Source organism: Scylla paramamosain, chromosome 7, assembly GCF_035594125.1.
Source record: "Scylla paramamosain isolate STU-SP2022 chromosome 7, ASM3559412v1, whole genome shotgun sequence".
Lineage (NCBI taxonomy): Eukaryota > Metazoa > Arthropoda > Malacostraca > Decapoda > Portunidae > Scylla > Scylla paramamosain.
The window spans coordinates 29,248,116-29,262,140 of NC_087157.1; the positions used below are offsets into that span (position 1 = coordinate 29,248,116).

The following is a 14,025-nucleotide window of genomic DNA, read 5'->3' on the forward strand; positions in this document are numbered from 1 at the left end:
ACATAAATTTGTACTACTTCAATCTCAATTTGAAATCATTCCTTACATGACACTTCCTAAAACTTCGTACTGAACGCTCATACACACAGCCCTTGTCATGCACCCCCCTTACCCCACTGTTTCCACGTACCCTTAAAAAAAAAAAAAATCATGCACGCTGGGGTGCACCGTGTCCTGGCTGTCTATCATTACCCTACACCACTCAAAGCCCTCTGTCAGGTCACCTCTAACCTACTCCTTTGTAAGGAATGTAAATGTGAAAGTTTCAGTCTCCTTTCGTAAAGAATACTCATCATAACCTGTATCATTTTAGACATTCTTCTTTGTACTGATTGTAATACGGGGACCAGAACTGCACAGCATAACCTAGATGTGGTCTGACTACCACCAAACACAGCTTTAATATTACTTCGGGACTTTACTTTCAACACACCTAAAATTATATGATAATATCCGATCTGTTTTATTTCTGGCTTTACTGGCATTGTTTCCTCTGACAGAGTTCAGATCTAACTAGGTACTTTACATTTGTTACTTAAACTGCATCTGTCATCTGTCTGCTCATTCGTTCATCCGAATCCGACCTAATAATCTACCTATCTTCGTGTCATCCACAAATGTACTAACATTGCTATTAATCCCACTTTCTATGGCATTGATATATATATATATATATATATATATATATATATATATATATATATATATATATATATATATATATATATATATATATATATATATATATATATATATATATATATATATATATATATCTTGATCTGCGAGATGTTTGCCTGATTGTCTTTCTCCCGGTACCGTGAAGTGTCTTGGTGTTTTCTTCCATTTTCCGATCAATACTTTTTCATCTCAGAAACAATTATGAAGGCTTGTCTGGAAATTCTTCGCGTGGCTGTCCTCAACAAGGAGGACGCCCGCACCCCAACCCAGCTGACGGTGTCCTACAAGGGCTGGTGGCACACGCCTCTGCTGCACGTGCCCCTGGCCATGGAGCCGCTGCGTGACGGCGTGCACGCCACTCGCAAGGGCGGCAAGATAGCCCTCGTCCAGAGGTTTGCCAGCGGAAAGGCGCCCACGTTCCGCGTGAAGGGCCGCAGCAGCAAGCTGGAGATCCGCCTGTACGCGCGGCGCACCCTCAGGACGCGAGTCCAGGTAGAGGTGGGCCACCTCGTGTGTGGCACTGCCGAGAGGCTGCTCAAAGTGCCCTTCGAGGTGAAGGTTGGCGGGAAGGTGGAGAAAGCCTTCCTGGTGGTGGCGCAGACCTCACCCGTGCCCACCCCTCCACCCCCGCCCATTTACCCGGTGGGACACAAGCGGCTATCGAGCCCACCAGTCCCGAAGTGCAGCTTCCCCCTGGGAGAGTACGAGCCCTCTCAGGCCAGGCTGAAGTTCCTGGTGCAGGAAATGTACGGGCCGATGCCAGACCCCGGGGAGTGGCTGGTGCCCGCCAGCCCCTCAGGCGCCCGGTGCTCGGCGGCAGAGGCCACGCCCCTGCCCCTGCCAGACCCCGGGGAGTGGCTGGTGTCCCCCAGCCCCCCCGAGGTTCTGTGCTCGGCGGCAGAGGCCACGCCCCTGGCAGGTGAGACACACGGCGAGGCTGACGACGGCTCAGAAGAATGCGAAGCGAACAGCGTGGGAGTACAGACTGACGGCGTCGTGCAGGAAAGCACTGACAGCGCGCGCTGCTCCCCGCAGACCAGTCCACGGGCAGTAGGCGACCGCTACGTGCGACTGTGGAATGCGGCGTTCGGGGAGCGTGCAGAATCCACGCCGCGACAAGAACAGCGAAGGGAACGTCGCCGGCCGAGTCTAAGTAGAATTACTAGTTTCGAGCGCCTATGTACCACCGTGTTTGGGGAGGCGACGGACTGTGAGGAGGAGGACCAGGTCAGCCTAGCCCAGGCTGGTGTACGCCAAACGGGACCACAGACCCGTGTGTTTGGGGAGAGGCCTGGACGCCAGCAGCGAGAGGCAAGTGAGGACCCCTCAGTAGGCGCCGCAGATCAGCCTGCAGAAGTCAGTGCCCGCTGTGTGCGGCTGTGGAATGAAGTGTTTGGTGAAGTGCAGAATGTTAGCGACACGCGGAGAATTACTCTCACACCGGCCCGGAGAAATCCAAGTCCAACACCGCCACGGGAAACCGCGAAGCGAACACCGTCACGAGTCGCCTCACTAGGCACCGCAGATCAGCCCGTGGCAGTCAGTGCCCGCTGGGTGTGGCTGTGGAATGAAGTGTTTGGCGAAGTGCAGTGAGGTGTTTGGTGAAGTGCAGTACTTCAGACTGAGTATTGTACTTCGCTGTGACACACGGAACTGAGGCGGAGCTGCTGTTTGGTTTATGTTGAAAGGAGTCTGTGTGACGATGGTTCTTAATCCTTTCAGTCCTACTTGGCACAGCTGTCCTTAGTCGCAAAACACTCAGACATTTCTTTCTGTGCTGCAGTCACTTCCAGATATTCTGGCGACCAGACAGTGAAAATCTCTTTCAAGATGTTGTGTTGTGTTTTTATTGTTGTAAATAGCTGCATATCGCAGTTTTTCAAGCAACAGAATTATGTATTCTGTGCTTTCCATGATATAATAAAAGAAAAACAAGAAACACTATTTGTTTCTTTCCTGAACAACTGGTTCCCCAGGACCAGCGAGAGAGAGAGAGAGAGAGAGAGAGAGAGAGAGAGAGAGAGAGAGAGTGTGTGTGTGTGTGTGTGTGTGTGTGTGTGTGTGTGTGTGTGTGTGCAAACAACTATTCACACAACTTTGAATATTAACAAAGGAGAACCACAACTGTAAGAAAAATAATAATAATAATAATAATAATAATAACAATAATAATAATAATAATAATAATAATAATAATAATAATAATAATAATAATAATAATAAAAGATAAAACCACACATCAACAGAAGATCGAAGCAGCGGTGGCAGGAGCAGCAGAGATGGCAAGTGAAAGACAAATAGGAGCACACACGTACTTACCCTTGACGCCAAATTTGGATGCGCAGTATGGCACCACGTTCTGCCTGCCGATGTAGCCCAGCACGGAGGAGATGCACACCAGGTGGCCGTTGTTGTGCTTCACCATGTGGCCCAGGAACTCCCGCGCCACCTGCACAACACATAGATAAACACACACAGTTAAGTGAATGACTCTTTTTACATTCATAATTCTCAACCATCAGAGATGTGTGTGTGTGTGTGTGTGTGTGTGTGTGTGTGTGTGTGTGTGTGTGTGTGATAAATACAATGTCGTGAATTCCAGCACATCTTTTCTACAAGAGTAACGTGATTTCTTTGAGGCATCCAGGTGGCGCTAATGTGTGAAGGTAACGAGGGAGTATCGGCTCACCCACAGACTGCCCAGGAGGTTGACGCTGACCATTCTCATGATGTCTGCGGGGGAGTGGTTCAGGAAGGGCTTGTGTTCGTACGTGCCAGCGTTGTTGAACACGTAGCGAGGGTGACCCACCTCGCGCCGGATCTGTACACAGGGTAAGCTTTGAATTATGTTGTGTATTTTCATCAACTTACACATAATGCGATTAGATCAATAGATCAGTAGAATTTTTTGCCAGATAAAATGGTGTGTGTGTGTGTGTGTGTGTGTGTGTGTGTGTGTGTGTGTGTGTGTGTGTGTGTGTGTGTGTATTTGTGAAAATACAAGTACATAATTATATTGGTATAATTTTACAGTATCAGTATGTGGCACGTATACTGACATACAATCTGGATCTAACATGCATAATTTATGAATAAAGGCTCGTAGGTCCTTTCGCGCACGAGCAATAACTTCCCAACTGGTGGCGCAGGACGGTGAGCGAGGCACAAACTTGAGGCATCAGTTACTAGAAACGCTTTGCCCTCTCAACACGACTATTTTCAAAGGCCACGGAAATATTAGCCGAGTTCTCAAGAGTGTTTCTCGTAAAAATCTTGTTAATCTGTCACTAGAACTGTAAAAGCACCCTTAAAAACCCGTGTAGCTTCAACTAGATTTTTTTTTCTTTTTTTTTTTTTAAATAGTGGAAGTGCGACGCAGAAGTGTTTGAAAATATGCTTCATTGTGTGTTGGGGTGACCCGCTACTAGCAGCGTAACGGGGCGGGAGTACCGTCGTCATATGTTCACGTCAGGATACAGCAGCAGAAAAAGTCTATTAATAACACATTTTCAGTTCAGTATCCTGCTTTTAATCCAGTGAAGGAGAACGATTAATGTCAGGAGGGTGTTGCCTCCTCGCCGCTCCTTTTGTGAGTACAGCATTCTCTGTCCCCGTGACTGGCCAAGCCCTTCCACGTGTTTCCCACAGCCCTGGTGCAGAAAACCTTGTCAAAACACGGGAATGGTCATTGCCTGATTCCTTCACTAATCCTCCGACGCTTTTTTTCAAATGTTCTTCCCTCTCCTAACTTTGTACTTGTTGAAGATAGCGTCATAACTGTTGCCACCCACAAACACTGCTTGTGATTTGCATTCTCTCTTTCTCTCTCTCTCTCTCTCTCTCTCTCTCTCTCTCTCTCTCTCTCTCTCTCTCTCTCTCTCTCTCTCTCTCTCTCTCTCTCTCTCTCTCTCTCTCTCTGACGTCATATTATCCTCTGAATTATTATTTGTATGCTTCGTCTTGCCTCTGTTGGTGCAGCTTTTAATACAACTCAACAGTCTGGTCACCTTGGCGGCCACGGCGGCCACGTCCTCCTGGTCAGACACGTCGCAGTAGTACGCCTGGGCTTCGCCGCCCTCGTTCCTCACCAACTCCGCCGTCGCATAGTTCTGCTTCTGTGGAAAAATATAGACACATGTGTAAGGAGATGCACAAGGAGATTATATGGTGGAGATAATGACGATAATGATGTTAGTATTACTACTATTACTATTACTACTACTACTACTACTACTACAATAATAATAATAATAATAATAATGATAATAATAATAATAATAATAATAATAATAATAATAATGATAATAATAATAATAATAATAATAATGACTAATGCTAATAATACTGTAATAATAATAATAATAATAATAATAATAATAATAATAATAATAATTAGAAGAAGAAGAAGAAAAAAAAAAAAAGGAGAAGGAGAAGAAGAAAACAAGGAGGTGGGAAGAGGAGAAAAATTGTAACATGTGAATGACAGAAGAAATTATTAAACAGGATATTTCCCAACACAATTGTAGAAGGTTCTTATCCCAATCATCACCTGCCTGGCGTCCTGCAGGTACTAGCGCTCACACGTCTGGACAAGAAGATAATCTAAAAATTTTGATGTAACACACAGAAGAAAAACTAGAAAGTACTCAGAGAACTTGTGTCTCTGCCAGCACCACAACAATATGAAGTGTGGAAGACATTTTCCATATACTGAATGGAATCTAACGAACATTCTCCGTAGACTTATGGTGCATAGAAGCCTACGAAAGCTTATAATGCGTAGATCCTGGATCTGCCTGCAACTGCAAGCATATCCGGTTTTACTTCAAATCTAGTTAACTGTTCCTTGACTTTATCAAGGTCTATCTTTCCTAATCAAAATACGTTCATAACGTTTTGGGATACAAGTGTCTTTCTAGACAGACACAGAAGCACTGGTGAAATCCATTATCTTGATAAAGACAGTCATTAACGATTTCTCAACTGGGAGAAGTTTTGAGAGGTGACGGTGAAGGAAGCAAGGAAGACTTCTCTCCACCCACCTCGTTGATGTCCAAGAGGATGAGTTTGGCCCCCAGGCGAGACAACTGCACCGCCAGCTCACGCCCCAAGTTCTGGCCGGCTCCGGTTACCTGCATGGGGTGTGCGTGGCCACAGAGAAACAACAGAATTAGCTGACGTGCAATAGAGACACTACGCTACAGTTTAAGTCACAGTTTTCAGTAAAGCATGCATGCTGAATACCACCGATCTCCAGCAATGTGATGCATGCAGCCCAACATATATTGTTTATGTGCATGATTTTATTCTCCACTTGATTCATTCATCACACATGGTCACAGTCTACACTCTACAGTCCACACTATAACAGTGCTGGAGCGCATCACTGAGTACAGCAGTAGGAGCGCCAGACTTGCCGCTACACAGGCGTGGTCGCCGCCCTGCTATCACCCACCAAAACCAGCTCCCCGGCGAGGCTCTTCTCCTCTGGCGGCACCACCAGGCGGAACAGGTCTAGGCCCAGCAGCACCACCGCCTTCAGGTTCAGCACCATGAATCCCAGAATCGCTGCAGCCGCCTCCCACACCTGCATCTTGATCCCTGAGCCAAGAAAACACAAGTATGGGGCCTCGTGCGAGGATGAGGAGGTGTGCCCCGAATGTGTCGAGATGCGGGTGTCGCACCAACACCCTGAGACTCTTGCTAGACGCGGCCAAATACATATGTGTGTATCCACGGTCCAATAAAATATACTAGGTATATCATTTTTAGTACACACACACACACACACACACACACACACACACACACACACACACTTACATTCCCTCTGCTCATTGTTGAAGAACTTGTCAAGGAAGTGGGTCGAACGACCCTTCTCGATAACCCGCAAAGGAACGTGTCCATCAACGACAGCCTTTCCATTCTGCTCGGTGTTTCCGCCAGCGGCATCGCCAACCTTAGTGCCAGCGTCAAGCTCCTCCACTCGCCCGCTCATGTCGAGGGTTCACTCTTGAGTTAGCGTCGCTATTTCTCTCGCTTAGCTCAAGTTGCTGGTTCACGCAGTTAATCCCAGAGGGGCTGAAGGCATCATGCCGCCTCCATGACTCGAAATACTCAGAAACTTTCCAATCATGCTGATTTTCGATTTGCCAAAGGAAACCGGCCAGCCCAATACGGTCCGTCGTGGTGTCGTAACCTGCTCTCCACTGCACTACTTAAGAAGCTTTCAAGCATCTCCAGCAGTTATTATTTTCTTTTTTATGTCGTAAATATAATTCATGTATTTTTATAGAAAAGTTTGTTCTAGTCTCGGATTTTGCCTCATCATTGCGTGGAGAGTCAGTTTGTGTGTGTGTGTGTGTGTGTGTGTGTGTGTGTGTGTGTGTGTGTGTGTGTGTGTGTGTGTGTGTGTGTGTGTATGTGTGGAGGGCAGGGGGAAATAGTTACTCACATATTTGTAATCACTGTACAATAAACAATAATTTGTCTCATAATATTAGTATCCCCTCCTGAAATTAAAGTTTGTCTTCCCTATTTCAAGCCCCTGGAATGCTGCGTCTCTCGCAGTGGCTGTTTTTTTTTTTTTTTTTCACTGCAATTTTTAATCATGTCCTGAGCTTTTAAATGAATGCCATGAACACCTTTCCGTCTCCCGAGGCCTCGCTGTCCCAGAATTGATGTGTAATGATATACACTGTACATTATGACCCGCCACCATTGGAGTGATTGACTAGGGAACTGTTTGCCTTTTTTTTTTTTGTTGTTGTTGTTGTTTTCCGAATCCTGCAGGCTATATTTTGGACTCTTTTAGAGACAGCTGCGTCAAGTAACCTCAATAGTTAAATCATTATTCATCAAAAGTTCCTTTAAAAGCCTCGTGTGAGTACTAAGTGAGTACATATTTTTTTCAGAGACAAAACAATTGTTACGAATATTGTGAAGCAAGGCTGGATTTTCCCATTATATAAATAACTATATATATATATATATATATATATATATATATATATATATATATATATATATATATATATATATATATATATATATATATATATATATATATATATATATATATATATATATGTATATATATATATATATATATATATATATATATATATATATATATATATATATATATATATATATATATATATATATATATATATATATCTTGTCCTATCGCTCCAATCCCTCCTCAGGATCCCCCTAAGCGAAGGTGCCTCTGGCGTTTTGCCTCTGCTAGTTGGGGGGACCTGAGGAGATATTTTGCTGATTTTCCTTGGAATGACTACTGCTACCGTGTCAGAGACCCGTCTTTGTGTGCTGAGCGCATAACAGAGGTGATAGCGTCTGGCATGGAGGCGTAAATTCCTCACTCTTTTTCTCGACCTAAACCTTCCAAACCTTGGTTTAACACAGCTTGTTCTCGTGCTATACATAATAGAGGTGACCCACAAAAGGTACTTAAGCTTTCCATCACCAGAATCTTATGCACTTTATATTTCTGCCCGGAACCATGCCAAGTCTGTTCTCCAACTAGCCAAAAACTTCTTCGTTAACAGAAAGTGTCTAAATCTTTCAAGATCTAACTCCCCTTGTGACTTCTGGCATCTAGCCAAAAATTTCTCCAATTACTTTGCTTCTTCTTCCTTTCCTCCTTTATTTCAACCAGATGGCACCACTGCTATCACATCTATTTCTAAAGCTGAACTCTTCGCTCAAACCTTTGCTAAAAACCCTACCTTGGATGATTCTGGGTTTGTTCCTCCCTCTCCTCCACCCTCTAACTACTTCATGCTACCTATTAAAATTCTTCTCAATGATGTTTTCCATGCCCTCGCTGGCCTAAACTCTGGGAAGGCATATGGGCCTGATGGAGTCCCTCCTGTTGTTCTCCGAAACTGTGCCTCCGTGCTTGCGCCTTGCCTAGTCTTTTAGCTCTGTCTGTCAACATCTACCTTTCCTTCTTGCTGGAAGTTTGCCTACATTCAGCCTGTTCCTAAAAAGGGTGACCGTTCTAATCCCTCAAACTACCGTCCTATTGCTTTAATTTCCTGCCTATCTAAAGTTTTTGAATCTATCCTCAACAGGAAGATTCTTAAACATCTATCACTTCACAACCTTCTATCTGATCGCCAGTGTGGGTTCCGTCAAGGCTGCTCTACTGGTGATCTTCTGGCTTTCCTTACTGAGTCTTGGTCATCCTCTTTTAGAGATTTTGGTGAAACTTATGCTGTTGCCTTGGACATATCAAAAGCTTTTAATAGAGTCTGGCACAAAACTTCGATTTTCAAACTACCTTCCTACGGCTTCTATCCTTCTCTCTGTAACTTCATCTCAAGTTTTCTTTCTGACTGTGGTAGACAGTCACTGTTCTTCTCCAAAAATCTATTAACAGTGGTGTTCCTCAGGGTTCTGTCCTGTCACCCACTCTCTTCTTATTATTCATCAATGACCTTCTAAACCGAACTTCTTGTCCTATCCACTCCTACGCTGATGATACCACTCTGCACTTTTCCACGTCTTTTCATAGACGTCCAACCCTTCAGGAAGTAAACATTTCACGCAGGGAAGCCACAGAACGCCTGACTTCTGATCTTTCTAAAATTTCTGATTGGGGCAGAGCAAACTTGGTATTGTTCAATGCCTCAAAAACTCAATTCCTCCATCTATCAACTCGTCACAACCTTCCAGACAACTATCTCCTCTTCTTCAGTGACACTCAACTGTCTCCCTCTTCTACAATGAACATCCTCGGTCTGTCCTTTACTTAAAATCTGAACAGGAAACTTCACATTTCATCTCTAGCTAAAACTTCGATGAAGTTAGGCGTTCTGAGACGTCTCCGCCAGTTTTTCTCACTCCCCAGCTACTAACTATGTACAAGGGCCTTATCCGTCCATGTATGGAGTATGCTTCACATGTCTGGGAGGGTTCCACTCATACTGCTCTTCTAGACAGGGTGGAATCAAAAGCTTTTCGTCTCATCAACTCCTCTCCTATAACTGACTGTCTTCAGCCTCTCTCTCATCGCCTCAATGTTGCAGCTGTCTTCTACCGCTATTTTCATGCTAACTGCTCTTCTGATCTTGCTAACTGCGTGCCTCCCCTCCTCCCGCGGCCTCGCTGCACAAGACTTTCTTCTTTCTCTCACCCCTATTCTGTCCACCTCTCTAATGCAAGAGTTAACCAGTATTCTCAATCATTCATCCCTTTCGCTGGTAAACTCTGGAACTCCCTGCCTGCTTCTGTATTTCCACTTCCTATGACTTGAATTTCTTCAAGAGGGAGGTTTCAAGACACTTATCCTTCAATTTTTGATTACTGCTTTGGACCCTTTTCTGGGACTGGCATCTCAGTGGGCTTTTTTTTTTATTGGACTTTTGTCCAATAAAAAAAAAAATATATATATATATATATATATATATATATATATATATATATATATATATATATATATATATATATATATATATATATATATATATATATATATATATATATGCATGTATGTGTGTGTGTGTGTGTGTGTGTGTGTGTAGAGAGAGAGAAAGAGTGAACAAATTTCAAAGTTTATTTTTTTAACTGCGGTGGATGAACTCAACACAACAGTGTAGTGGATGTGTTTGAAGGGCAGTTGTTCGCTGCGCTGTGAAGCACCGTTGGCTGAGATACGCCAGGTGAACTCACTTCATGGCGGACTGTTTTGTCATTTAGATTTGTATTTTTTGTGCTTAAGATCGTTATCCATTAATATAAATAAGAAGTTTAATACAAAGAAAACTGAAGGAAGCCCGAGCTTTTTCAGTGGTTGGTATCATGTAAATGACTAAATCACAAGCACACAAACATTGTGTCACGATTCGCTTTACAGTCAGAGTGTGATGCATGCATGTTGACGCTTCAGGGCAAGACTGAACTCCTGGCCCCCGTCACGCAATGCTGACCTATTTTATCACTTAACATGCACATATGCACCTAGATTTGCAGGATGACCACAGTCGCCTGAACGTGGCTTACTTTACTGTGTTCTTTGGAGAAAAAATACTTGTAAAATGCACCTAGTTAGTGGAAGCGATTAGTATTCACCCCACCATCCTGATAAGGCTGTCTGTGTTGCGATGTAATGAGATTGTGATAAGAAGAAAAGTGTTGGTGGATGGTTTCACTGGTGTCACACAGCAGCCATATAACTGTCCGCACCCTCCACCCTCTTTATGTACAGTGCTGCTCTGACTGCACAGCAAAGACGCGAGGGCGGCAGCGCTGAGCAGCAGTGCGCCAGAAAGAGCCAGTGGCCACACCAAGGTTACTGGAGCGGCGGAACGTACACTCCGTGACTCCGCGGCTTTGCTTCCCAAACCACCGGTACCAATCCGCTCGCTTCCGCCCCTCAGTAAAATGTTCAACACAGTTTCACGCTAAACCACTAGAGGGTTTCCTTCGCACACACACACACACACACACACACACACACACACACTATAAAACTCCATATATGACCCACACACACACAAGCTGTAACATTTAACATTCCCTCACCCCACAACCGCCACGCCACCGGCCGGAAGACACGCCGCACCTCACACACTTGCCGCACCTCAGATAACACTGGAGCTGCTCACCCGCTGCTTCTCGCTGCGGGACCCCTTCTGGCCTAGGGGCGAGACATGCTGCTCAAATATCGCCTTCATTCAACTCGTTCCTAAAGTCATTCGCCTCTAAACACACCTGCCATGATAACCGTGACTCACTGGTCCCTTGATGGTAAGGTGAGGAGGGAGGAGGCTGTGCTATCGGTACTATCTGCGGGAGATACTTGATAACAATAAGGTCAACCAGTGGCGAGACTCCCTGGTCATATCAAACTTATCGCATTGTTTGCACATTTCATTGGCCTTTGCTGAATAAATAAAGGATCGTTATGGCTTCGTTCACAGATGACTGATGACAACCTTGTAAGGATGGGTGGCCAACAGGACGAAAATAGTGTTAATAAACTTTACCTAATTGGGTCGGCTCGTCTCGACGTATAGCATGCAGTGTGGATGAAAATACAAGTAACGTTGCCTAAGAGAACTTAGAGCTCACAAGTCATCAGCTCGAACAATAGATTGCTGCAATAAAATAGAGGAATTTTTGAAGGAATACAATATTCATATATTCATAACAGAAGACAGCGAGATAGACAGGAGCGAAAAAAAAATAAATAAATAATAAATAGAAAAATTATCAGGGGAAAGATGAAGTGAAGACAAAGAATGTTACTGATGTTGAACAGCCCACCTTGCTTCTCTCTAGATCAGTGAGTCTTAACCAGGGCTACCAGCACCGCCACGGGATGCGGAAATTTAATTTAGGGAGTGCTGGGGGAAATGCTGCATATATGGTGCTACAGTATCAGTGTTTCTCGTGAGAGATACAAAAGTCTCAAAGGAATTCTTTTCAACACGACTGTACTTGTTTTTATTCAATGAGCTTAAACCTCATTCTCAGCTTTGTTAGTGTTTTTTTTTTTCTAGCATGGCAATTAGATACTCTAAATTTGTATGAATATTCCATACTTTGGTAGGAAGTCTGTGTCACTAAACTTTGTGGTTGTACATGTTAGGGAATGCTGGATTGCCTCCGCAGGGAGTGCTGAGGTCAGGAATTTCAAGAAACGCTCTAGATGCTTTATTGGTGCATTGTTCGATGTTCGTTCATGGCTGGCATGGCAATGAATTCTTTCTGTTTGATGCATTCTATGATGAACGTGGCGAAGGCTGAGTCACCGACACACCACCCACCGATGTTTTCCTTTTCTCTGTGGACGCCTCATGCGGCATCTTGCTGGACACAGCTCCTGCCTCACCACGTCCTGGCTGCCACACCTGCTTCTTGACTGTCTCAGGAGACTCCAGTGACACTCCGCGCACAGGTGCCGACTCTTCCGCAACACTCGATTCACGCTGCCTATGTTGTTGCCTTCAGAATATATTGACTCACGCCTATTTCCTCCGAGGTTTTCATCACCCTCGCCAGCGTACTTGGCTCTGTAAAACCCCGCAGAAGGTCCTCTGTCTTTTTGTTGGGAGACATGCTCTCGCTTCAGCGGTGTCCTCGCCACCACGTCTTGAGAGCGCCAGGGGCAGATCAGTAGGTTAGGGCTTCCGACAGCCTGACATTACTGCTTGCTGGCGTCAGATTCCGCCCGGCTCACACCGTCACCAATGAGGCTTATGCTTAACAGCAATACGTACAGCAGTCTTGGAGGTTTACTTTCAATGGACACATGAAGGGAAATACTCGGGCACCCGTAATTACCCGCCTCCAAATCTCAATATTTGTTGTCAACGTGAACTTCCATGCGGTCACTACCAACCATTCACCACCATCTAGCACGTGTGTGTGTGTGTGTGTGTGTGTGTGTGTGTGTGTGTGTGTGTGTGTGTGTGTGTGTGTGTGTGTGTGTGGCGGGGGAGGGGGCCGAGGACCACAGGGATAAAGTCTTGCCTCCTCGCCGCCTCACATTGCAAATACATATCCTGCACACGCGTTCGAATCCTGTTCGTTCCTTCTTCGTCTCAACACTGAACTGTGTGTGTGTGTGTGTGTGTGTGTGTGCGTGTGTGTCAGAAAATCATCCAAATAATTTCAGGAGTTCTCTCTCTCTCTCTCTCTCTCTCTCTCTCTCTCTCTCTCTCTCTCTCTCTCTCTCTCTCTCTCTCTCTGTTTTTTTAGTCTTTACGTCACGCGGGTGAGCTGGGCGTCACAAGGACTGCCAGTATTACACACGAGCCGTTTCAATAATGCGCCACCATGACACAGCGGAATGGAGAGATTTTCCCAGTAATCTCAAGAGAAACTTCGAAGATTATGAAATTGAAGCGTTGACTGTAGTATTCATTTTAATAATCATCCACGTCAGATGGCAATGGCGTAGGAAAAAAAAATCGTGAAATATTAAATGAAATGGAAACTCCAAACAGTTCAGCAGAAATTCGTATTTTTGAGGCTGAGTTTGTGGGTGAAGGCGTGCCGTGGATGGAGGTCACTGAATAGGAAAGGCCTTAACTGTCTTTGAGAACCACTGCTTTGAATAGCCAGACGTGTATAGATTATATAAATAAATACCATGAATAAGTAAATAAATGCTCGTCTCTCTCTCTCTCTCTCTCTCTCTCTCTCTCTCTCTCTCTCTCTCTCTCTCTCTCTCTCTCTCTCTCTCTCTCTCTCTCTCTCTCTCTCTCTCTCAGGAAGACTGTCCCCTTAGGCCTACACAACTTCGTAACCTGAATAATTTTGGTACGTACTAGCGTCACTTTCTTAAAAAAAAAAAAAAAAAAAAATCAG

At 44.6% G+C, this 14,025-nt stretch overlaps 2 protein-coding genes across 2 annotated transcripts in view; one reads left to right on the forward strand and one right to left on the reverse strand.

Annotated features, from left to right (window-relative positions):
• LOC135101793 (epidermal retinol dehydrogenase 2-like) overlaps positions 1-6,679 on the reverse strand; it is a 9,778-nt gene extending 3,099 nt beyond the window's left edge. Inside the window, exons 1-6 of the mRNA XM_064006088.1 lie at positions 6,505-6,679; positions 6,137-6,282; positions 5,724-5,813; positions 4,689-4,796; positions 3,371-3,502; positions 3,001-3,130 (exon numbers count right to left, since the gene is read on the reverse strand). Of these exons, the coding sequence (XP_063862158.1) occupies positions 3,001-3,130; positions 3,371-3,502; positions 4,689-4,796; positions 5,724-5,813; positions 6,137-6,282; positions 6,505-6,679 (781 nt within the window). The remainder of the gene's footprint in view (positions 1-3,000; positions 3,131-3,370; positions 3,503-4,688; positions 4,797-5,723; positions 5,814-6,136; positions 6,283-6,504) is intronic.
• LOC135102310 (uncharacterized) lies at positions 809-2,548 on the forward strand. The gene is made up of 2 exons (XM_064007336.1): positions 809-1,503; positions 1,585-2,548. Exons 1-2 carry the CDS (start codon positions 883-885, stop codon positions 2,272-2,274), a joined length of 1,311 nt encoding a protein of 436 aa, XP_063863406.1. The 5' UTR covers positions 809-882; the 3' UTR covers positions 2,275-2,548.
• Positions 6,680-14,025: the final 7,346 nt, after the last annotated feature.